The 27,727-nt window shown below is 34.6% G+C and overlaps 1 protein-coding gene across 2 annotated transcripts in view; it reads left to right on the forward strand.

Annotated features, from left to right (window-relative positions):
• The window catches only part of LOC150106757 (ankyrin repeat and SAM domain-containing protein 3-like), a 204,436-nt gene that overhangs the window by 34,881 nt on the left and 141,828 nt on the right, over positions 1–27,727 (forward strand). For both annotated transcript variants that reach the window (XM_090393314.1, XM_090393315.1), the window contains exon 3: positions 22,220–22,424. In XM_090393314.1, coding sequence (XP_090249440.1) covers positions 22,220–22,424 — 205 coding nt within the window. The remainder of the gene's footprint in view (positions 1–22,219; positions 22,425–27,727) is intronic.

Below are 27,727 nucleotides of genomic sequence, written 5' to 3' on the forward strand. Positions count from 1 at the left end.
GTCTTTTGTATTTGCAGAATTCTGCTTCATTATAGTCTGAAGCATGCTTGATCAGCAGGTTCGGATGATTATTTGTCTTGATGAAAAACTTTACTGCTAGGTCATGGAGGAGGGATGTGATGTAGGGAATGTTGACTTCTCTGTGAATTTCTGATAAACCATGGGGCATCTAAACTCATTCTCAGACATTTGTTCTGTATTCTCTGCAGCTTTTGGATATTTGTATTCGAGGTATGGCTCCATGCAGGAGATGCGTAAGTGATGACTGGGTGTATTACCATCCTGTATATGAGTAGTTTTGTTCTGAGTGTCCAGTTTGCTTTTTCTGTTGATAATGGGGTAGAGCTGCACAATTACTTTCGATGTCTTCGAGCTTATGTGTTTTATATGACTGGTGAATTGTAGTTTTTTGTCGAGCATCTTAACTCATAGTAGATGTATGTCTTGAAACTTCTTTCAAGACATACATCTAATGTGAGTGCTGCTTTGGAGTCTTTTGATGGCTAGTTTGGGGCCAAGAGATCTTGCTAATAATGCAGTATCATCTGCATATAACGCAGTGATTGTTGAGTTTGTGTTTTGAGGGATATCAACTATGTAGACAGACAGTTGAAGTAGTGCAGAAGTCATATTTTAATATACGAGTTGTCAAAAGGTTTCACACCTTATTATTACAATACTCTGAATTAGAGAAAGTTATTGGAAGTTTTCCCACTTGGTTATATTATAAATTAAAGATACCAAGAAAATATATACTTGGTTTAATCCTTTATCCAAGGGATACTAATTTAATCCTTTATCCAAGGGATACTAAGGTAAGTGATGTAAAATCATTAGCTTCTTTATACAAGTTTCCCCAGTCCTAAAATAGTTCAAGCACAAACTTGTTTGCTTACACTTGGATAAAGGATTAAACCAAGTATATAATTTTTTGGTATCTTTAATTTATATTAGAAAACTTTGTTGAGCCATCAAAATTTTTGCTTGAGAAAAATTGTTGCTATAAATAAACATGTCTAAATTATATATACAATAACTCAACTTAGATGGAATTTAATGAATTCATTTATAAGTGAATATATGATATATGCATGATTGGCAATGTAATTCAGTTTCTGTTTTATTAAAATCATCTTTGGGGCAGATTTTCCAAAAGATTTGAATAGTAATTTTGCACTAAAGGACCAAATGGATAAAGAAAGCTTCCTTTTTCCATTTGGCTACCATAATCACACTGTTATTTTAAATATATGGCAACTTATACTGTTGTTCCTAAACACCTGAAAACTTGTGGGAAACTTGTACATTGTTCAAATGGCAGTTGTGTATTCAATTTTTTCAAAGGCTGCACATTTGCCCCTCTCATGTTCTTTCTCTCCCTTCTCTCTCTCTCTCTGTCTCCTGCAAATCCAGATGGAGCCAAAGTGACATTACTAAAAGGGAAAAAAAAGCCTCATGGTATCGTTTTCCTCTAATTATTGGACAGACCTAAATAAATCGTCTCCTCTTAGATCAGGAACACTCTTCATTCACTAGTGTTCAGTTCAGTACCCTGTTCCCTTTTCTGGTTTTACTAGAAATAGATAAAACAATTTCGAATAGCTTTGATACTAGCAACTCTTCAGGTATTGATATCTTTTCCAACTGGGTCTGGAATCTGTGCTACTGAACTAGTATCCATCTTATGATTTTATGATTTCACACTGATTGGTATCTATCTTTTTAGCGTGGGCATAAGCTTCTCCCTTATTCAAAAAAAATAAAAAAATAAAAAAAAGTCGTCATCAAATTATCTGAAAAATAATGAAGATCAGTAGTCAACTAATGTCCCACCTATAGACCCAGCAGTTAATTGGCAACCATTACTGTCTGACCACAGATCCGAGACCCTAGTCTGACAATGTGCCAAGAAGAGTCAGTTCATGTTGAAGGAGTGAAAGGAATAAGGCGATGTATGAATTCATTACCAACATGCGAAACCACATGCTTTACGTAAAAGCATGTGATTTCGTAAAAGTTTACTAACTTTTACATAAAAGTTTCCAACTGTTGCACAAGCTAAACAGTTACCACTTTAAAAACTAGAATTTTCATAAAAGAAATGCTAATTTTCCAACATATAATAATAAACACTCATCTCACGAAACTGATTCATTACCCTATTATCAGAATGGATTTGTCTTCTTCTGACATGCGCAGAAGTGTCAAGGGGGGGGGGGTCTCGCATCTTTGGTTGCACAATATATGATTTTTTCCACACCTGATCCACAGCAGTTTTCCTAACCAACATTACCTACCTCTACATGCTTCCACCTCAGTTCTGTGGAACAAAATTGCCCTGTGAAACATTTCCAAAGGGCCATAACCTCAATAGTTCATGAAGAACCTCAACAGGTTACTCTGTTCCTTACCCCTGCCCACACACACTGCATTAAAATATTTTTATGGGTGTTTTTTTAGTGAGTTTGCTTCCAACATTTCTTCACTTTACATTTGTTAAAAATGCAAGCAGCTGCTGGACAACATCCATTCACTATCCAACTGCAGACTTACTGAATCAATTTCTTATCATTCTCTTTCTTTCCATCGGTCTTTGTCTTCACATAACTACATCTTTGAAACTGTAAAAGAAAGTTCTTTTCTCTTCCCCACTCATGTCACTATGTACTATGGGTTTTGTAGCCATGTGTGTATGTGAAGCATTTCCAAACACACATGCACTTGTGTATTTAATATTAAAAAAAAAAATAGAATAAACTTGAAATCTAGAAGAGGTTTCTATTTAAATTTAATTATAAATTTTGAGTATTTTAGTACATAGCATTCTCAGTTCAGTGACTGTTCATTTATTGGTTGAATGGATTCATAATTTCACAGGCCTGGGCTGATCAAGTTTGATAGCATTTGTTCTCAGCCACAGGAAGTGGGTTCAGATTCTGCTGTGGGCATGGATGTTTGTGAATGTCTTTAGGTGATTAATGAATTTCATTGCCTGGCATAAAACCAGCATTATGCTTAGGCTTGAATTGATTTTAAATGAAAAAGTTTTATTGTTAGTCTTTTTGAGCAAGGTTTCTTTCTGGATTGCCTAACCCTTGTTGAACCTTTTCCAGCCTTGCAGAAACTTTTATCAAAGGAGTATAAAAATTAATAACTTACAATTTTGAAATAATTCTTTTTCATTTTTATTTCTCCTTTATTTTGTATCAAGCTTTTGCAGTGGGACTAGTCAAACATGCATTTTTGCAAAACAGCACCACAGGCTATAAAAGTTGGAGTGAGCTGCACAAATAAGTTTTGATTTACTTTGCCAGATTCCAGAAGCAGAACTTTCCTGTCCATCTTCCTTTGATGAAATAGTCTTCACTTCCAGCTGCAGGACCAGATGGCTTTGCTGCTGCTGCAGAGCTTTAATGGGTTCCTCTACCTTGCAGGCAAGATTTAATTTATCTACTTCTGTTTTCGAAATGCTTATCATTGTATATTCGCCAGTCAAGAATAGTGTTCATTTCAAAGGAGGAGGATCTGCAGTCATACATCGAACATGAATTTAGACAGAGAGCCTTCATCCCTACAGTTGACTGTTCTGAGAATATCTTCATTTTTTCCTCTCTTCTCTCTCTCTCTCTCTCATACAGAAGAGATATACAAAAATATTTTGGGAAAATTTGGAGAAAAGAGCAAAGCTAATAATAATGGCAAATATCTGTTGGATTTCTGCTCAGGACATGGACTGGTTATTACTAACACCATGTTCCAACATAAAAATGTGCACAAATTCACATGGAGAGAAGAGGCTAGGAATAAGAAAAGTCTCATTGACTATGTTATTGTTGATAGTGATGTTTTCTCCCTGGTGCAGGACACCAGAGTGTACAATGGATTTGAAATTGGAAGTGATCACTATTTAGTCTTGAGCAGGATAAAATTGAATTTCATATTGAAAAGAATAACATGTAAGAAAGTTTTAAAGCGAATAAAAGTTGAGCAGCTCTCAGATGTTAACTGTAGACTAAAATACAGAAAGATTATTGAAAAGAAAATGAAAGAGTTTGGGAACAGGAATCAAACCTTGGAGATTCAGTGGCAAACTCTGAAGAAAACATTGATTGATTCTGCCAGAGAGGCATGTGGTGAGGTTGTGTGCAAGGATAAAAAAATCGGAACTCCCTGGTGGACACAGGAAGTTAAAGAGGCAGTGAAGGAAAAGAAGAAAGCATATCAAAAGTTCCTGGCAAATAAGTCAGCTTTTACTCTTACAGAATACAGAGACAAATGTAAGAAAGCTAAACAGTGTGTAAAACTAGCTAAACAAAAGTCATGGGAGGACTTTGGCAAGAATATAGAAAATAAATATCAAGAAGGTGGCAAAATATTCTGGAGGTTGTTGAAGAAGCTTAGGAATGGAGGAAAGAGTGCTGTAAAAGGAGTTAGAGATGATAAAGGTGACATGAAAACAGGAGAAAAAGATATCCTTGAAGTATGGAATAATTACTTAAGTATAAAGAGCTAATAAGCTTCATTTCGGCAATGAAAACATTACTTAAATTAAGGGGATATTAAATCCCACATAGTTTTAAAACCGAATAAGAAACTCAAAGATCGGAATCAGAGAGTTTCTTGCCGAATATAGTAAACTATAAAGTATCGGCGACACTAGCGTTAGCCAATGCAAGTGATCCTAGTACGTAGTACAATACCGGGGCAACTCGTTGCAAAGGTGGGGGAAAGTTCAGATCGCTATTCTTAGGTATTTTCCATAATGTAAAAACACATTTCCTAGGAAATGTATGCTGTTATTACATTATGGAGGGAGGTCACTACCCAGACCGGTTTCAGCCTTTTTTGAGGCTTCATCAGTGAGTAGCTAGACCTAATACCAAAGTGTATAGCTAAAAGAACTTATGTACTCTGCGAACGAGTTTTCCAAACAGGTGCAACCATTAAGTTACTTAAGTATAAAGAGCTAATAAGCTTCATTTCGGCAATGAAAACATTACTTAAATTAAGGGGATATTAAATCCCACATAGTTTTAAAACCGAATAAGAAACTCAAAGATCGGAATCAGAGAGTTTCTTGCCGAATATAGTAAACAAGTGATCCTAGTACGTAGTACAGTACCGGGGCAACTCGTTGCAAAGGTGGGGGAAAGTTCAGATCCCTATTCTTAGGTATTTTCCATAATGTAAAAACACATTTCCTAGGAAATGTATGCTGTTATTACATTATGGAGGGAGGTCACTACCCAGACCGGTTTCAGCCTTTTTTGAGGCTTCATCAGTGAGTAGCTAGACCTAATACCAAATGGTTCGCACAGTACATAAGTTCTTTTCGCTATACACTTTGGTATTAGGTCTAGCTACTTATTCATAGGACATCAAAAATACAGTAAAAAGTATCAGTAGTAATACTGGCTGTTCAGTTGCACACCAGGAGACATAATAATCTTCCTTAGTCCTAAAATGATTAAAATGTTAATCATAATTATATAAACTAGCTGTCCTATATCAACAAGTTTATATAATCAGATAAATACATAACTTTATTATTCTAACATGATTTTTCATTTTAACATTATTCTCACTGCCAGTATCTACAATACTCGGGGAAAATGCTCCACCTTAACCATAAAAAATGAGCTTTTCTATTACTTTCTTTATTATATTTTTATTTTGTCCTAGGCTGGTGGATATCTACATATTTGTTATGAACTAATTTATGAACTTCAGTTGCCTCTTTTCCTTGTGTAGGCTTTGTATACCTTTTTTAATTTGTTTAAAATTTTTTTTTATATTTTTTTATTTTTCTAGCATCCATTTGAAATCTGGGTGACATAGGCTTGAGAGCCATAATACAAGATTAGCCTGATTAGATTTGTATAAGCATATCATAATTTCCTTCTTATTGGTGGTTAGCCTTATGTCTAAATATATATTTTTGCGTATTTTCTAGCCAGTTTGCTGGTTCTGGAATATCAAAAAAAAATTCTGGGAAGGGAAAACTTTGCTGCCTCCATGTGAGACTGGCTAACTTATGTTTAAGAAGCCTTTCACATCCTAGACAGGATTTGAACCAATCTTTCTTATCAAAAGATCTTTCTTACCAGGTTCTGTGCAGTTATTACTTCACCTAATTTTTAATAAACAAGAACACTAAAATAGGTGTTAGAATTAGAATAGTTAAAGCAACAGTTTGGAGTATTGCAAGTTATGGAAGTGAGTCATGGACATTAAGAAAGAGAGATATGGAAAGAATTAATGCATTGGAAATGTGGTGTTATAGAAAGATGGAAAAGATTAGCTATACAGAAAGAATATCAAATCAAGAAGTTTTTAAGACGAGTTGGGATGGAAAGAACACTGTTAAAGAATATTATGCAAAGAAAGACTAGATTTGCAGGACATCTTCTGAGAGATTCTTCGGGACACCTGACAAGAACTATATTACAAGGGAAAGTTGAGGGGACGAGAAGACATGGAAGACCAACTAGAGAGTGGTTTAATGACATCGTGGAATGGACTGGTTTAAGAATGATGGAAGCGACAGACAGAGAGAAATGGAGAAGAGCTGCTCATCTGCTGCAACCCTCTTGCTAGAGGATGCTACCGGACGACGAAGATTTTATTATTAATGCATGCATCTAATATGTTGAATAATAAAATACCCACTATTGAACTCTAGTGTACTCTGCTTATAATCACCTGACTGCTGGAAGTCTCTTTAAAACTATTTGCTGCCTACCTGTTAGCCAGTTATCTATTTAATCATTAATACCCTATTGACTAATCTACATTTGTGGGTTCTTCATATGTGGAATGTTACCATAAACTTTGCAGAAATCTAAATGTCACATCATAGCCATTGTATTTCCCTTGTAATCTCTTAATAAAAAGTTAACTGATTTGTCAAGATTGACTGACATTGTGAAACTATGTTGCACACTGATTAGTGAGTGATCTGTTAGGAATGTACTTGATATGGTTCATAATTTCTTACCTCTAATTATGTACAGATGAACTAACCTATAATTCTTCATTTTATACTAATTCCTAAAGGAATTAGTATTATCTTCCCAAATTTCTGCTTAGTACCTGAAATTCCTAATTATAGCAAATCTTCAGAAATAAGTGGCTTAATTATCCGAGATACCATTTATATACCACCAATTATGATATATCAACTCTACCTCCATCCTTGTCACTTTCCAAACATTTTCATATATGATTTCTTTTAATGTTATTATAGTTTTAACGATAATCAGCATTCATTATAGTAAAATTATAAAGGCCACTACTATGTTAGGCAGAATAGCTTTAATTGTCTTTAATTACTCCATCTGGAGTAATAATGTTTGTATGTACAGGGTGTTCGGGATAAATTTGACATATTTATAATTAATTATATTTTTCCGTCAGTTACATGTATTAACACACACTTCTCTTCATTTAAAAGTTTGGACCCTTCTTCATTCATATACAAGATGTCAGAAAGGATGGATAGCTGGAACCCACCTGAATCATGGAAGAGAATAACTTGTATCATGATGATTCGTGCCCGCCATCAAAATAAGGATATTACGACTGCTGCCCAATGCTCCCTGAATACAGTAAAAACAATCAGGCATGAACTAGAGACTTGCAATGGTGACTACGAGGATGTAGCAAGAAGAAAGATCCCTAGCAGACGATCTGATTGCGTTCGTACAGCAGAATTCCTCGCAAATCTGCAGGAACAGGTGTTGAAGAACCCTGGCATTGGAATTCGGGCTTTGTTCGTGGAGTTGCTAACTGTAGTCAAGCCCTGGATAACAAGGGTAGCCAATGGTAGGCCGTATGTATGGCAGCAGGATTCGGCCCCTTGCCACACCTCTGGGAAAAGTCAAAAATGGTTGTCTGAAAATTTCTACGACTTCACCAGTCCAAATGTTTGGCCTCCAAACTCCCCAGACCTTAACCCCATGGATTATTTTGTATGGGGCGCAGTTGAAAAAGACACCAATCGCACTTCCAGTAATACAAAAGCCCAGTTAATGGATAAAATTAAAACAGTTTTTGCTGCCCTTCCCAGGGAGACTGTAGCATCAGCTTGTTCGAGGTTCCGAAGCAGAATTGAAGCTGTGATCGATGCTAATGGTGGTTATTTTGAGTAAATCTTGTTGATAGTATTGTAATTAACTCTGCCTGTAATGTTTTTTTTGTCAATTCATTAAATTTAATAGATACAAAGAAGATTTTCTTTTTCCTTACGAAACTGTCAAATTTATCCCGAACACCCTGTACATACAGAGAAATTAAAGATGGAAGCTAAAACTCGCATAGAAATAAATTTAGTTAGTGTATTTTTTTTAATCTACTAAAATTTATAAATGTGAGCTTTAGTTTCTGTAATTTCTGTTAGCTGTCATGTTTATAGAAATTAGATGAAAACTAAAACTTACATGGAAATAAATTTAGTACACAAAAAATATTTAGTACATAAAAAAAAATTACATCTGATGTTTTGTTTATACTGTGTTTTTGAAATATAAAAAGAAACTATAAAGAGAAACAAGTTATTTTGCTATTCAGACTACCCAGAAGTACTAGACTGTACTTCGGTGTACTTTTTTGCACTTGATTAACCTTTGGTGTGGGATAAAAAAAAAAAAAAACTACATAAGCAACAGTCCTGTTTTTTATGATCAAATTCAATATTGTATAGCATCAGTGGTGGACTAATCAGTCTTGAGGATTGAGGTTTATTGCCAAATTATGCATGCAGTAGTGACATGCAGTAGAGACATGGAGTAAACGTTTGCTTGGAGACCTGTGGTCCTAATTATTAAGACCTACTAGAACAAAAGTTACTTGGATTAAATGTCTGCCATCCATATTGATTATTAGGCCATCATTATTGTTGCAGTTCAGGTAATTGATTAGAATTTTGCATAGAGCCCTAATTATCACCTATCCAAGAAACTAGCATTGATAGTTAAGAAATTGGTAGGTCATTCCTCCTCATATATAAAAAATAAATACTCAAGTACCTTCAAAACTTTTAGTCCATGGCTACAATCTATAAAATATACAAAGTACTCTATGCTCACCCCTCCCTTCTGCAAGACGCAGGAACACAGCAAAATCATTCCTATATATTCGGGGTACATCTGAGAAAGATAGCTGAAGTTCTCTGGAAATAGACTCTCTATGCTACTTTCAAACCACACATTTAAATATTTATCCATTCTCCTAAAAATCAGCTTCATCCTCTTACATTTTGAAGTGTAATAAAGTTTCTTGTGCCTACAGCTTGGCCTAATTTGGACAAATTAGTTGCTGTTTAGAAAACCAACAAAATATTAGCAAGATTAATAAATTAATTATATATACAGTCGATTCCGCTTAAATGGCACATGTTGGGACTAATCCATTTTGGCTCAATTAAGCGGCTGCCCCAATTAAATGAACTAATAATAAATTCTAAAATAAAATATGTAATACGCAGGTAAATGAATAAGTAGGTAAAAAAAATAATAATTAGGTACCTATTTTAATGGTTTATTAAACCAAAATACAGAAAATATTTGTACTATAAATTGTGCAGAAAAAATAATGCATACATGATAACTTTTACAATTTCAAATTTTAATTCTGCAAAAATGCATCAAGTGTAGTCTGTCTTTTGCTTTTGAAATTTTGCAGTTCTACAAAATCAGCACAGATATTCAGTGCAGATGTAGGGCTTCCTTCATTACCTTCCTGCATAAAATAACACTGTAACTGCTTTTAATTTTATCCAGCAAAGCAATTTTACTTGAAAGTGTAAAATCATTTCTTGGCATCTTGACAAAGATTTAAAAATTTTAAATAAAATTTTTTGTTTATTTAAAATAAACAAAAAATCGATATTGCTAGGTACAGTATATAGTAAGGGTAGATTCTTAAGCAGACGCGTACTTGCCAGATGCACGACGAAAGATAACTGATTCGCATCACACTAGTGTTGCCAAATATTAATGTATGTAGTGTTGCCATATTTTCGAAAAATCCATAAAATATATCAAAAATTGCTAAATTCCTTTTCAGCTACTGTCCAAATGAAGTGAAAAGTTGTCCCAATTAAGCGTTTAAATTATGTATTAATATGTTGGTTTGGTTTCTGTTCTTTGAGATTTGGCCCAAAAAAGCATCTGCCCCAATTAAACGGAATCGACTGTATATATATATATTATTCTGATGTCCACGCAGTTACTCTAGTGGTGTGCGCTTTGCAACCATATGCCTGTGGAAGGAGTGTCCTAGATTCGATTCCCGTCAGTGATGTGAGGAGCTGAAGGATCTTCCTCAGCTGCAGCCAAGTTAGCCGGTCTTGGGCATGGACAGTAGGGTTTTCCCCCAGTTTATCCTAGGGTTTTTCATCCCCATTAAAGTAGGCAAATTGGCCTTGAGAACTCAACACTATAGGACATAGGGTACACCAGGGTGTAGGGATGAGAACTCAACACTACAGGAACCTTATCCTGTGAATGGTTTGAGGTCCAGTGATTAATAAACCCTCGACACCGCAAGGTAAAAGAGGGTATAAAGAAGTTGAGATGAGATATTACTCTGATGTTTTTTATACTGTGAAGCACTGTTATGAATAACCATCAGTGCTCAAGCTCATCTATACATAAATATCATCCTGTAAAAGAACTTTTCAGTTCTTTTACAGGACAAATTTCTATCTGATCACATCCCTCTTTGCCCATGTGCTATTTTCTTTGATTCCAAAAGGACTTGATTAAAACATTTTGTTTTTACAAATTTATGCCTGAACTCATTGCTATCCAGTATATAAGTTCAAATGTACATGATTAAAGTAGATTTGATACTTATTGTGATGATAGATTCATCAGTCACCAATGAAATTTATATAGTATGACATAATTCATCATCATCATCAAATTCCTGCCATGTACCCTCAAGAGGTGTACAGGATATGATAGTACTACATGAAAAAAATTACATCATTACTAACTTCCTATCTACAATTTTCCTCCAAATCAGTCTGTTATTTGTCAAGACTCCAACATTATCAGATCTTATATTTTTATCGTCTAAGGCACTTTGTACCGTATCAATCCACCTATATCTTGATCTTCCTCTGGGTTGTTTTGCTGCCAACCTGGCAGAGAACACTTGTTTTGCTAAAATTATGACATAATTTTATTAGTCAAATTTTTTTCTCATTTCAACACTAATGTACAGGGTGGCCATAATTGAACTTCCCCTATTTGGAGCCTTATATAGCTTGATCTAATAACTGGAATTTTACCAAATTTGGTAGGGAGACTAATTAAGACATGGAAAGGATTCTGTGAAAAAAAATTTTAGTTCAGAAATCTCCAAAGTCTCGTTGTTCATAGTCCAGGAAAACAAATTTGCATAAAATAAAGTTGAATACTGCCTGTTTTGTTGGCATCATAACTATAAAGTAAAGGGAAAAATTTTTCTTTGTATTCCTTCAGAGCATCTTTGTAAATGTTAAAAAGTAGTCATGAAAGTCCACAACGCTGTCTAATGGCCTTTCTTATTTTAGCTTTCCCTTATTTTCCTATGACTGATTTTTATATATTTGATAAATTAGTCTTTTGTCATTGTAATCTATTTTCATATTTTTGAGGACTTTGAACATTATTATTATTATTATTATTATTCAGGCCTCCATGGAGTCAAAAGACTCATCGTGGGAGGTCCTTTCTAAGAACATAAAGTCTGTCAAGATTCATTGAGGGGAGGTCCCCCCCCCCCCCAAGAAACACAAAGTCTATCATATCACTCCTTAAACTCATTGACTGTTCTCACTCTCACCACTCCATCAAGCAATGCATTCCACGGTTCAACCACCCTCCATGCAAAGAAACCACTCCTCACCCTCTTCCTCACAGTTTCCTTTTGTAACTTTCAGGGATGGCCTCTTGTAATCACTCCTTCCTGCTGTTCAACCAAGCAAAAGAACTCCACAGTGTCAACCCTGTAACCACCTCTCAACAGTTTAAAAGTCTCAATCATATCACCTCTCCTTTTTCTATCCACCAAACTCTGCAGTCCACATTCCCTCAGCCGATCCTCATAACCAAATTGTACAGTCCTGAAACCATCTTTGTCATCATCTGCCTTTGTACCCTTTCCACAGTTAATTTATCCCCTTCAAATCCTGGGGACCAAATCTGAGAACAGTAGTCTAATTGTGGTCTGATCAATGGAATGATAACCCTTTTATCTCTGCAAGTCAGCGTCCTTCTCATAATTGCAGCAATCCTCTGTGTTACCTTCACCACCTTTGCAATATGTCCCCTAAATTTCAGGTTTCTATCAATCATCAACCCCAGATCGCTTGTCTCCCCTACTTCCTCCAGTATAACTCCTCCCATAGAGTATGCAGCATCCCATCGGTGTTTCCCAAACCTCAAGACCTTACATTTTGCTGCATTGAACTGACACCCCCATTCATTTGCCCATCTATCTAGCTTATTCAAATCCTCTTGCAGGGCTACCACATCTGCACTATTACTAATAATCCTTCCTAGCTTCACGTCATCTACAAACAACTGAATATTCCCTTGCAATCCACTGGCAATGTCATGTTAAATGAATAAATAAAACAACTCACGCCAACTTTTTTAAAAGTCGATAACCTTAAAAAGTTTGAAGAACTAAGAACATTAAGTGAATTTATTAAGGAACATTACTATTATGACTGTGTAACTTTTAAATCTCAGAATATAATTATAGTTATAAAAAAATAATTAAATTTGGTATCCAAATCTTAAAAAAAATATTTAAAATGACATGAGTACTATATATTCCATCACTAATAAGCCTTGGAAATTGTGTGGCAATTAAAATCTAGATTTTAATTGCCACACAATTTCTAAACTGAAATTAGAAATGCCAATTTCTAAACTGAAATGACATGCTGGCTATATTTTAAAACTGGCTGAAAATACCATGACAAAAGCTAATCTACAAAAACTGCAAGTAAAACATATGACAATTCTATCCAAAATTTGAACCACAACACTGACTGGATTCGGAAGACTTCATATAAATCAACTCAGAAATGTTATGCTGTATTTAGGTAAACATAGGTATATATATATATATATATATTAAGTTAATACAATCCATACTTAAAAAACTGTTTCAATTTTACATTAATAAAACAGCTTTTCCGATAAATTAAATTTATCAAAATATTTAAAATCTTTTAAATGTATGCTACTTGAAAATCTTAATTCAAAATGTCAGAAAATTAAATTTAGAATATATATATAAAAATGCACTATGAATTCATTAATATTAATGAAAGCAGAATTTTCATTGCAATATTCAATTAATAACTACTTGTAGTAACCCAACCGTAATAACTTTTATAAAGTATATACAAATGTAATTTTGTGACCATACAAAGGAGTCAAATATGATATAACTGACAAATATATAATACTGTTTTATACCACTATACATACATTTCATGCTTAGTGCATGGTTATTTTTCAATACAGAATTTATGAAATTCACAATAAGACTTACTATTAAATGGCACGATAAAATTTAAATGCAGAAAACAACCAATCTAATTGCAACTAAAGAAATAAAAACATCAATGGTCCCACATGACCTATATTCTCACTTCAGTTGTGAATTATAAAAATAAAAGGGCTAATTATAATTTTGGTAAAATGTTACCACTTAATACATAATTAGTGGCATATTAAATTAAGTACCAAAATATAAATCTTAATGATTTAGGCATCCTATGTGATTTTTTCCCCCTTGGTCTGGTATTTGATAAGTACTTATGAGCCAATCAGAAAAGCATTACACACAGAAATGATTTTTTTTTTTTTTAAATAATTACATATTTATTACATACATAATCTTTCATAAATCATGACTTAATATCTTTGGCAATTCTACCAAACTGCTTAGCTCAATATGCTAAAGAGAATTATAAAAATACTAGACTATTTTCTTTCGATCTGAATGCGAGTTGCTTTTTGTTTTTAGTTCACTATGTCCATTTAGTATTTGGGATTTACATGAAGTGCATATCTGATTTGAATTTTGAGAAGTTAAAGTTACATATATTTCTCCATTCCACTTCACTATACCAAGTGACTGTAGAGCCCACAGGCTTACTTTAGTATACACTTTACCTGTGAATAGAATCAAAGCAGCCTGATGAAACATTGCCCATATGCGAAAATTTTGGTCATAAAATGGATCTGACACAGCAGGACAGATCATACTATTAAGATTCACTTGTGTTATAATCCCTAAACCCTGTAACAGGATAAAGTGATAAAAAAAGAGAAGTCCATAGCTTAGTAACGCCCAACTATAATCTTTTAATGGTTCAGCCGTATATGCACCTCCAAGTCCTGTACGTAACAAGTAAAATGGAATGATTAGCATCAGAAAATGTTGAACCCAGTAAACTTCAATCTTTAGTGGAAACTGACGAGTATTTGATATAGGGAAAACAATTGCCAACATGGCCCCATAAATGCAGTGCATGTGAATGCGAAACAGTATAGTCACTAAGCGAGATGTAGGAGGAGCTGCTAACAGAAAAATCTATGAACATTAACATTAATGAGCGTTACCGTATTAACAAACTCAAGAATGAAATACTATGTATAAAACTACGACTGCATATTAAAGTTCACTCAACAAAAAAAAAACAACTAAACATAATCAATAGATATATAATGCGGTTTGAACAGCTGTGCCATCTAAGAGTTAAATAAGAGTTAATTTTTATCAGTCAATGCTGTCAAAAGTAAATCAATGAATGCTATAGGCATGTGTTTATTCTAAGTGCTTTTTTGCTTATCACTCTGAGAGTTAGTGTAGCTTCTCTTGTTCCACAATTTGTCAGTACCTGATATACAATTCTGAAGTACATTTTGAAAAAAAAAAGTTCTATTTTTCTTTCAATATGGCAATAGATAATTCTGGTTACGATTTTAGGGCTATAGGGTAATAGGCTTAACATTTGGTGTTGCATGTGTTTTTTAAAGAATTGCCAACATAATTCTTTGCTCAAAATCTGTTAGGATTTTTCCAGTTGTGTACATTCAATCATTTTATATAGTTCACATTTTGCTTCTTCACCTAGTGCTTGTAAAATTTCTCCTGGGATTTGGTCTATTCCTGGTGCTTTAGACTGTTTCAGTTCTTTAAGAGCTTTATCAGATTCTAAGGCTGACCAGTAAGAAAAGTGGTCATCCTTTACCTGCTTGTCTTCCTCTAGGAGTGTTTATCTAATTTCTCTTCTCTATACAGTTCTTCAGTGTATTGCACCTATCTCTGCATGCAGATGGATGCAGTACACTTAAGGTATCTTTATCCTTTCTTTGAATTGTTTTTGTATATCATTGTATGCCCCTTGGCTGTTCACCATGTTTCTTTATTTTCTATACTGTTGCTTTTTTGTGTGCTATCTTTGTGTCATTACCTTTAATGTTTCTCCAGTAGGCCATAGCTTATATTGTATTTTTTTTTCTTCCAAAATGTTTTTCTACAGCTTTGTTTCTTTCTCTTTAGAAATTCCCACTTTTCATTAATTTCTTTTCCATGTGGCTTCTGGGAATTTATTACTTTGTCTGTTTCTTCTCTTAAGTCTCTGCAGGCATTTTAGATAATTTTTTATTTTTGATATATTCCATTTTTGTATGGTTTATTTATGTATGATTTCTTCAATTGTGAATGACTTGTCATGATGACTTAGATATTTAAGGAATTGACAGCGTATACTAGAAATATAGATTAAATAAACTTTAATATATACTTTCCGATATTTCGGCGAACGTCACGTTGCCATCTTCTTGGGAACTTACTACAAAGACACGTGCACACAAGTACTAATAACAGCAAATGAGACTGAAGCTGGGAAGCTAGCGTTTTCCTAAAGTCCTGATGGTGCCCCCTGGCAGGCTATATTGGTAGTTCTTGGCCTTTGGGCTGAAGTTCTTCTGATAAAAGTTTCCCAAATTTGGGGCAGTCTCATGCATCCAAATTTGTTGAGGTTTGGCATGTTCCTAAGGGCCGAGGCTGATTCCATGAATAGTCTTTCATACTTGAACTTGCTGCGGTGTATTACTGTAACTTTCTTCCATCTTATTCTGTGGCAAGTATCCAGAGCGTGGTCTGCAAGCCCAGAGTGGCTGTACTGGTGAAATCGGATGTAATCCTTGTGTTCTGAGATTCTGATATTTGCTGTCCTGCCTGTTTGGCCAAAGTAGGACAGTTTACAGCTGCAAGGGACCTGGTATACACCAGGTAGGTCTAGGGGAAGTGGTTGGTCTTTGGTGGAGCGGATAAGGGATGCCAGTTTTCTATGTGGTCTGTAACAAGTGGTCAAGTCATGTTTTTTTAAGATTACCTACAGAAAATCTTACACTCCAACATAATGACATAATGGTCAGTTTGATGTCTCCTCCCTATTCACGAATGTCCCCCTCAAAGAAACCTTAGAGCTAATCCAAGTTAAATTTCCTCCCGATATCTCAGCCCTATTTCAGTTTACAATGAACTCAGGCTATTTCGTTTGGCAGGAAAAATTCTACAAACAGATAGAGGGGACAGCCATGGGTTCACCACTTTCCCCACCCTTGGCCAACTTCTTCATGGAGACGTTTGAAGAGAAAGCCTTAAACTCAGCCCCACAAAAACCTACCATATGGCTTCGCTACGTTGATGATGTTTTCGTTATTTGGCCACATGGCCCGGATTCACTCCTCTCCTTCCTAACACACTTAAACAACCAACACCCTAGAATCAAATTCACCCTGGAAAAAGAGGAAAACAATAACCTCCCCTTCCTAGACACACTAGTCACCTGCCAACCTGATGTAACCTTGGTTTTCTCAGTTTATAGAAAACCCACCCATACAGGCAGATACATTCACCAACAATCCCCCCCCCTCACAACAATATGGAGTTATTAAAACATTATTCAACAGGGCAAAAATAATCTGTTCTAATGATCAAGCCCTAACCACTGAACTAAATCACATCTGTGACACTTTCTCAGCCAACGGCTACCCCTCCAAAAAATACTTAACCCAGTTATCCACAACCCACCACCCCCTCCCCTTCACAAAAAAGATTACTCTAAATCCATCACCATTCCCTACATCCGAGGCACCTCGGAAAAAATCAATAAAATCTTAAAAAAACATGACTTGACCACTTGTTACAGACCACATAGAAAACTGGCATCCCTTATCCGCTCCACCAAAGACCAACCACTTCCCCTAGACCTACCTAGTGTATACCAGGTCCCTTGCAGCTGTAAACTGTCCTACTTTGGCCAAACAGGCAGGATAGCAAATATCAGAATCTCAGAACACAAGGATTACATCTGATTTCACCAGCACAGCCACTCTGAGCTTGCAGACCACGCTCTGGATACTTGCCACAGAATAAGATGGAAGACAGTTACAGTAATACACCGCAGCAAGTTCAAGTATGAAAGACTATTCATGGAATCAGCCTCGGCCCTTAGGAACATGCCAAACCTCAACAGATTTGGATGCATGAGACTGCCCCAAATTTGGGAAACTTTTATCAGAACTTCAGCCCAAAGGCCAAGAACTACCAATATAGCCTGCCAGGGGGCACCATCAGGACTTTAGGAAAACGCTAGCTTCCCAGCTTCAGTCTCATTTGCTGTTATTAGTACTTGTGTGCATGTGTCTTTGTAGTAAGTTCCCAAGAAGATGGCAACGTGACGTTCGCCGAAATATCGGAAAGTACAGGGTGTTCGGGATAAATTTGACATATTTATAATTAATTATATTTTTCCGTAAGTTACATGTATTAACACACACTTCTCTTCATTTAAAAGTTTGGACCCTTCTTCATTCATATACAAGATGTCAGAAAGGATGGATAGCTGGAACCCACCTGAATCATGGAAGAGAATAACTTGTATCATGATGATTCGTGCCCGCCATCAAAATAAGGATATTACGACTGCTGCCCAATGCTCCCTGAATACAGTAAAAACAATCAGGCATGAACTAGAGACTTGCAATGGTGACCACGAGGATGTAGCAAGAAGAAAGATCCCTAGCAGACGATCTGATTGCGTTCGTACAGCAGAATTCCTCGCAAATCTGCAGGAACAGGTGTTGAAGAACCCTGGCATTGGAATTCGGGCTCTGTTCGTGGAGTTGCTAACTGTAGTCAAGCCCTGGATAACAAGGGTAGCCAATGGTAGGCCGTATGTATGGCAGCAGGATTCGGCCCCTTGCCACACCTCTGGGAAAAGTCAAAAATGGTTGTCTGAAAATTTCTACGACTTCACCAGTCCAAATGTTTGGCCTCCAAACTCCCCAGACCTTAACCCCATGGATTATTTTGTATGGGGCGCAGTTGAAAAAGACACCAATCGCACTTCCAGTAATACAAAAGCCCAATTAATGGATAAAATTAAAACAGTTTTTGCGGCCCTTCCCAGGGAGACTGTAGCATCAGCTTGTTCGAGGTTCCGAAGCAGAATTGAAGCTGTGATCGATGCTAATGGTGGTTATTTTGAGTAAATCTTGTTGATAGTATTGTAATTAACTCTGCCTGTAATGTTTTTTTGTCAATTCATTAAATTTAATAGATACAAAGAAGATTTTCTTTTTCCTTACGAAACTGTCAAATTTATCCCGAACACCCTGTATATATTAAAGTTTATTTAATCTATATTTCTAGTATACGCTGTCAATTCCTTAAATATTAGTTATCATGTTTAACCAGCGTATAAGCCTCTCAACAAGAATGATGACTTAGATACAGTCAGTGTTCACATATGCTCCAGGTGAAATATATATTTCACCTGGTTATGATATTTTTTTCAGATTGCTTGATGCAATCCACGTGTATGTTCTTTCTGGATGTTCAAACAGTGCATTTGCTATGGTTAGGTTGTGGCTTTTGCAAAAACTATCTCTTCTGCCATTCCATTTGCAAGGTACAAATTTACCAATCTCTTCTTCTTCCTCTCCAGTAACTACGTTCCAATCTCCCATCAAGAGTTTTCTTGATCATTTACTCTCATCAGTATTTCTTCAATCTGTTCATATACTGTACTTCTATTTCCTTGTCATGGTATCTTGTTGGCATGTATATCTGTATAAGGACTATGTCTCTTGTTCTTCGTAAATCTCAATAAGGATTATTAAACAATACTAACACTATAAATTAAACATGCTTTCATGATAGTGATATATTTCTTCTTTTTGGTGTTGTCCATGATGTAAAAAAATTCAATTATTTTAAGAAAATGTAAATTTATTCACAACCAACATACACTGTGCTTTTTTAATAGACAAGCAAGAAAATGCAAGTTACTGTGTTTGTGTTACCATTATGAGTAGTAACTGGTGCATGAGCACCTCGTCTTTTTCATAAATGTTGAATAGCGGGAGTGAATAGGATGCATACAAGTATTGTGGGTACGTGAGTTGTGAATCCAAGTGGAGTCATTCAAGCATAATTACGTCTATGAATTGATGTTCTTTTGGTAATGTTGTTAGGATGTGTACAGCATTTTGCTTTGAATTCTACCATAGGCATTTTAATGAAGCGTGTTCTTGATAATTACTGTCTTAAGAATTACAGTATATTCTCGGTGACTGACTAAAAATCTTTACTTGATTAACTGGTCAATCATGATCAATGTTATGAACATGACTACTGTATAGCAAAAAATGTTTCTCACATACATAGATGGAAGTAAAAGTTTTTTTAGATGAAAGCAGTATACAGACACTATCAGTATGCAGTATTTAGTGAAAAAGTGTAATTAGTGTTTAGTATAACTGTAATAATGAAAATGATCTGATATAGTGAAAAAGAAACTTTTTCCAACAGATTCCATATTGCATAGTCACAAACCAAACTAAGTAAAAGTTAGTGTAGTGCTGAATCCAGTCCTGCCTGATACACAACTCACGTGAGACAGCCTGATGTGAATGTGTTAATATATAAATATGAAAGTAATTTAAAATATCTAAAAATGGTTATTAAATGTAAACGTAGGTTTCTGTGGTTAGCAGTTCTGTAGATAGTTTTTGGTATTGAGACCACATATTAATATAGAAGACGATTAAAAAACCCGTCAAGTTTCATGTATCATAAGACTTGCATCATCAGCAGTAATGGTACATACGTTTTACACAACAAAAGCTTATTGACAATTAATTACACATATTAGATGTTTTTAATAACTTCAACTGTTAAATAATTGAGACTCTAGAATACAAATGATGATATATTCATTACTGTATGCATGCTGAAACACTGCTAGTTGTCACATTGCAGTTAATTTTTTGATGAAGGCAGACCACACTTGATGTAAAATCAAACCTTGATTTTTATTGCACTGTGTAGGGATCCTAAGCATTTGTGACTTCTTTAAATTTTCTTGCGAAACATTTATTATCAATGTATGACATGTTTGTCTGTTGCCAGAGTACTTGATGGCCAGTAGTGGCTATGTGGAATGCTAAACCTGATTTGCGTTCCCTTCTTTTTTCAACTTCTTTTACATGCTCCGACCTGTGGACTTCTCCCGACTTTTTCGTCTACATAACCAATGCCACAAGAGCAATGAATTTCATAGACATTTGGTTTTTTCCATGGGGTGATATGGCGGTTTTGGCAGATGTAGAAATCTTGATATTTTTTTGTAAAGGTAGAAACACCACTTTTATGTTATACTTGGGAGCATCATACGCTTTGTCCGTGACATTTTTGATCTATGGCAGTATGATTGCATTCTTGAAATCTTGTTTAAGTATAAGGGAGTTGTAGGAGCTGAAATAAGAATTTTTTGATTATCTTAGGTTTGAAACCATTAAGTATGAGGTTCTGTGCCAGGTAATGCAATTTATTTCTTTGAATCGGTGTGCTAAATATGTTGTATGCCCTATCTCACAAAGTTTTAATTATGCCTATTTTTTGCAATGGATGATGGTGTGAAGCGGCATTTAAAAATCTTCCTGTTGTAATGGGTTTTCTGTATACGGAGAAGGATAACCTTTTTTCCTCTTCGTTTTCTTCAACAAGGATATCTAGGAACAGTAATTTTTTGTGTTGTTCTAGTTCCATAGTGCATTTATTTTGGGATGCAAGTTGTTTAGATAATCTTTAAAAGCATTCAGCTCATCTTTAAAAGCATAATCTTTAAAAGCATTCAGCCCATGGCAAGTCCTTCTTTTTGTTCCCAATATTTCATTTTGAAAAAATGAAAAAAGTGTTTTCCATGCAGTGTTTGAAAAGTCCTACAGTGTCCAGCAGGAAAAGGTTTCCAAGTAGATCCACTATCATTTCTGGGTACGCTGGTGAAGAGACTGACTATAACGTGTTAAGATGCCTGAAGGTTCTATATTTATATCCTTTATCTTTTCAATGAAATGCAAACTATTCTTTATAAATGATTCTGTTTTTCCTGTGTGTGGTGTTATGTTTGTCAGATAGGAGATAGATGGCAGAGATTCTTCGACCTCAAACATAGCGAAATATCTGACAAACAGACAAACATGTTGTACACTGATAGTAATTGTTTCACAAGAAAATTTAAAGAAGCTGCACAAATGCTTAGGATCCCTACACAGTGCAATAAAAATCAAGGCTTGATTTTTACATCAAGTGTGGTCTGCCTTCATCAAAAATTGAACTGCTATGGACCTAGGATATAGCACATGTGAAGTACATGACAACTAGCAATGTTCCAGCATGCATACAGTAATGAATATATCATTTGTATTCTGGTGTCTCAATTATTTAACAGTTGCAAAGTTATTAAAAACATTTAATATGTGTAATTAATTGTCAATAAGCTTCTGTTGTGTACCATTACCCCTGATGATATGTCTTACGACGCACAAAACTTGTCGGGTATTTTTTAATAAACTCTTTATATTAATATATGGTCTCAATACTGAAAACTACCTACAGAATGGTTATTAAAGTTTTATGTACCAAATATCTTTACAATAGACATAGTGAAAAACTGTATGATATCCATATGTCACTGTTTATAAAGGAGTTAGTATGCTGTACTGTTGCATACTGTACTGCATCAGAAAAAATACTGGCTCCTGTTATGTTCTTTGTTTTTAGAAGTAGTGTTGCTATGCCCTAAAACCATTTTGAACTGAATGTAAATGTTTATTTTGTATGAATGCAGGCTACAAAATAAAAGTGCTCTTAATGAAAAGAACAAGGGGAGTTGGACACCAATAATGTATGCAGCATATTGTGGCCACAGTACTGTAGTATCACTGCTCTTTAGAGAGGGTTCTGATGTTAATAGCCGAAATTCAAATAAGCATACTCCACTTATGTTAGCATCAATGTGTGGTAATTTGCCATCTGTTGCTGTTCTTCTTGAGGTGAGTCCACATTGTTATTTTTTGACTGATTTGAAATTTATACTTTATATATTTTACCTACAATAACATCAGAAAATGCTACTTAATTAGCTTCTTCTTCAACCTTTGGTTCTGTTCACTGCTGGACGAAGGTCTCCCCCATGATTTTCCAGACTACTTGGTTTTCTGCTTCTCCCATCCATCTCACTCTTGCAATTTGTTCCAGTTCATCCCTCAACCTTCTTCTCGGTCTTCCTCTTTGTCTTGCTCCATCCATTGGTCTCCACTCTGTTGTTTTTCTAGTCCATCTCTTGTGACTGCATCTGGCATTATTGCCAGCCCATTTCCACTTAGCCTGTTTAATGTATTTTACAATATCCATGACACCTGTTTGAGATCTTATCCAGGTATTTGTCTCCTATCTCTTAATGTTATTTTAGCATACTTCTCTCCATGTGATGTTGTGTTGTTCTCAGCTTTTTGTTTAAGGCTTCTGTTAAAGTCCATGTTTCTCCTCCATATGTTAGGACAGGAAGTATGCACTGGTTGAAAGCTTTCCTTTTTAGACTCATAGGGATGTCACTTCTAAATATGTCTCTCATTTTCCCATAAGCCATCCATCAAAGGTGAATTCTTCGTTCAATCTCTTTCCTTTGGCAGTCCTCAAAGGATAACAGTTGGCCCAAATGTACATATGAAGTAACTTGTTCTATTTTGTGGTTTTCAACTTTGACAGTTCTATGGTTTATGTATTTATTCATCATTATTTTTGTTTTTTCTGTTTATTTTTAATCCAATTACTCTGGAGGCTTCATTTAGCTGATTTAGCCTTTCTTCTAGATCTTCAAGATTATCTGCTATTAGGATAATATCATCTGCAGATTTCAGATGATGCAGCCTTTCTCCATTTATGTTTATTCCTTTTGTTTCCCAATCAAGGCTTCTAAAGACTTCCTCTAGTGCAGCTGTAAATAATTTGGGAGATATGGTGTTGCCTTGCCGGATGCTTTTTTGTATTGGGAACTTTTCACTGTTTTTATATAATTTAATTACAGAAGTTGCATTATTATAAATGTGTTTTAGTGTTTTAATATATGGTTTCTCAGTTCTCTGGGTTTCAAGTGCTTTTAGTGTTGCAGATATTTTAACTGAATCAAATGCTTTTTCGTAGTCTTATATAGGCCAGACATAAGGGTTTATTGTATTCAATTGATTTTTCAATGAGTTATCTTAATGTGTGAATATGGTCCAATGTAATTCTTTCTAAATCCAGCTTGTTCACAGGATTGCATTCCCTCTAGTTTAGATTTTATTCTATTACTGGGGGGGTTCTGGCACCTACCCCCCCTCCCCGAGTTCCGGGCTGGTAGGCCGGTTCTCATTCAATTCTGATGATGACTCGAATTTTGAAGACTCCACACTGTTCCTTGCTAGCTGTTTGTATGACGAAGGTCATCCGAACTATGATTACGTCTTCTTTTTTGATAAGGCATCATTACATTACCAGAATATTAGTAAAATTTAAGAAAAATTAATTATTAAATAAAGGAGTCAAAATCACGAAATGAAAATAAAATATTTACTATATAATCAGTCATGACATGCGCATTATGCTAATTTTAGTAATGAATACTGACACGTACCGTTCTAATGGTTGACAAGAGTTTGATTGTTGTAATCCTGAAGCAATATATCGTATATATTTTTAAACAAAATAACAAATTGTTGTCTCATGAAGGCAAACACATTGTTAGACGTTTCAAAACAATGAAGAGACAAAAAAATGTGACAATAAAACGTTTCAAATTTTGGCTTATCTTTTTATATATATAGAATAGATTTATAATTTTTGTGAAGACTATATATGGTGGAAAGTAGGCTTATAGGTCTGTAGCTTTTAATTTCCTCCTTATTGTCCTTTTTAAAAATTAATATTAGGAGTGAATTGTTCCAATTTTTTGGAATTTTTCTCTGTTTTAGGCATTTATTAAAGAGTTAGCTGTTTGATGACAGGGCTTACTCCCAGTTTTAAGAAGTCTACCATAATTCCATCTTCTCCTGGGGCCTTTCCATTCTTCATTTCCCACAATGCCATTTCCACTTCACCTTGTAAGATCTCAGGAGCATCGTGTTCTTCCTCACGCGAGTTATCCATAGATGATTCTTGGATGTCTCGGTCTTTGTCTTCATAGAGTTCAGTATAAAATTCCTGAATTCTTTTGATTGTTGCATCTCTATTTTTTACAAATTCACCATTTTTTCCTCTTACAGCTGCTATTTCCTTTGTTACAACTGATAATGTTTGTTTTAGGACCATCATATTACTATCATTTCTTTAATTTTTCTAGTATTATATGATCTAATTTCATGTTTCATCCTTTTACATATAGTTTTACAAATTTCTGCATATTCTATTTTATTGGTGTCATTCAAATCTCTTTTCATATCTCTTCATCAGATCTAAGGTTTCCTCTCTTAGTTTTTCCTCTCTTTGGTGCCTAAACTATTTCTAGTGCACAATTCAAGATAGATTTTGTTAAGATTTCATTAACATCACCAATGGCAGTACCTGTGTTTAACTTTTTTTAGTTCATTTTTGAGTGATTCTCTATAACAGCTTTGATTGTGATAGAGGTTTTGTAGATTCACTAAATTGGACTTTTTTCTTATGAGCTTATTCTGTAACTGTTTTTTGTTGATCCATACTTTTGCTCTTACTAGTCTGTGGTCACTTCCTGTATTAAATCTATTAAGCACTTCAGTATTATTTATTATATATCTTACAATGAAATAGACTTCATTACAATGAAGTCTATTTCATTGTAAGTTTGTCCATTTGGGCTTCTCTAAGTCCATTTTCAGGGGTGATTTTCTTCTTGAAAAAGTTGTTCATAATAAAGAGATTATTTTCTTCTGCAAATTCAATGTTTTTCTCCTCTTTCATTCCTCTGTCCAAATCCAAATTTACCAATGGAGTTTAGATGGTCATCTCTGCTTCCAATCTTGGCATTAAAGTCACCCATTATAATTATGTAGAATTCTTTATAATTATTTCATGTGGATTCTAATGTTTCATAGAAATCTTCTATCTCTTCATCTGGATGGTCCGTAGTTGGGGTGTATATTTGTATAATTTTCAGTTGGTATCTTTTATTTATGAAACGACTTAGTTCACCTATTCTTGATGTTATTTTATTAACAAACAAGACATTGTCCTTGATTGTTTTATTTATTAGGAATCCTATACCACCAGTTGAGTTTCTGTCACATTCACAGTGGTAGGGTAAATGTCCATCTTTTAATTGCATGAGAGTTTCTTCTTTCCTTCTTATCTCTGAAAGGCCCACAATGTCCCATTTTATATGGTCCAATTCCTTCATCAGTTCTTTCAATCTATCATCATCCCACAGAGATCTGCAGTTATATGTTCCTACTAATATCCTTCTATCATTGTGCACTGTAGGTGGACTCATTGTAGCTATTGGAGACTGTAGCATATTTTTCGACCTAGACTCTCTGCCTAAGTCTAGGATACGTCCCTTTTTATGCCGGGCAACAGACGAGCCAGTATGTAATTTTCCTACTTTATTCATTTGCATTGTCCTCGTGGGGAGGTATTTGGCCTTATAGCACCATGCTGGCCCGACGGGTTGGTGCCTCACAATAGTGCATAAAATGAAATGACAACACAGCAAAATAGAAAAGATTCACCCCTAGCCTTTGAATAATCGAATAGCATTGGGGGGGGGGGGTTAAGGAGCAAGAAGAGAAAAAAGAAGCAAGGAGAGAAGAGGAGGAACCAGTCTACAGATAATATAACAGATATATATTACATGAAGTAAGGCATGGTCCAGCATTACCATTAAATAAAAAAAATTTTGATATGATTTTTGAGATTTGTTCAACATTAATACTAAAGACATATAAAGTAATTAGAATAATTTGCATTCTAAATAAAATTATTTAAATCATAGACTTTGTTATTCAGTATATATACTGTTGATCAGTATATAAATAACTGATCCTTATGGTACAGTTTAATGAAAGATATTAAAAAAACCCCACCAAATTGCTCACTCTGAAATTCTGTTTTGTACATTTTAAAGATATAACTTAATGTTTTTTTTAGTGTTAATGGAAAACCTGGGACTGCAGGTTCAAAATGGAAAACATGTTCTCTGTCTCCAGTGCCAAATGTGATTATTACTATATTTATTCTGTTACATATTTATATTTAGTTTTTTTTCCAGAAACACACTTAGCGAGGTCATATATTTTAAGAGAATAAGAACTGAATTCTGTAGGAACCTTACTGTTTATTATTTCTTAGTATATTATGTTTGTACATAATGCTCTTAAAAATTATCAAGATAGGCATGCCAACTTTTCTTTTTAATTTAATTGTTTTTATATCAGCGGCTTTTATTTTTTCTGGTGAACTGTGTTATGATTGCTGAACATTTCTCTTTTAAATAAAATACCATAAGTATTGTTCATATTGCCACCTGGATAAAAAAAAAAAAAAAAAAAAATGAAAGGTGTAAATAATTAAGCTGTTTGGACATAGCTTGGTATGGAGTTGAAAAGTAGTTTCATTTCTACCTTAGCAGACAAATGGAAACAGTTTAAAGTTTTTCTGGGTGGCTACATTCTTTTAAAGTTATTACACAACAAAATAACAAACTATTAAAAAAAAAAAAAAAAGTCAGACTACATAATTTTCACCAAAGTCAAAGGCATCTTTAATATGAATTTAAAAATTGAAGACTAGTAACAAACAAGGAATAAACAATGAGAATGTCAGTCACATGTAAATGACTGACAAGAATAGCATGGTCCAAACCACTCCTAAGTCTTACGAACATTTTTTTATTATATCTGTTTAAAAAAAAACTTAACTAGGATATGTTGTGAGGAACAATTTCCCGTAATGAGGGGGATACCTTAAGTTTATCCAGTCTGTTCAGATTTGGTCAGTATAACACAATTTCAAGCTTTCTTTATCCACCTGCTGCATAACAGACTTGTTATGTAGCAGGTGGATACAGCTTGTTAACACAGACTTGTGTGCTGCCACTCTGAAAAGGTCTTGAACTTTTTAGAGTGGCAGAGAACACTTTAAATATTTTAAAAATTTTGTTTATTCCTGCTGTTGAATTCTGATTATGTAGAAATTAGAATTAATGTTATTTGATTCAGAATCCAACATGATTTTCCGTCACAAGAACTATATTTGTAAATATTATTTAATGTAAATAACATAAATTATAATTGATATTATATAACTGCCTTAATTATATCAAGTTTTTAATTATTTAATCAAA

Source organism: Typopeltis vanoorti, chromosome 5, assembly GCF_054136105.1.
Source record: "Typopeltis vanoorti isolate ZY-2024b chromosome 5, IOZ_Tvanoo_1.0, whole genome shotgun sequence".
NCBI classification, from domain to species: domain Eukaryota; kingdom Metazoa; phylum Arthropoda; class Arachnida; order Uropygi; family Thelyphonidae; genus Typopeltis; species Typopeltis vanoorti.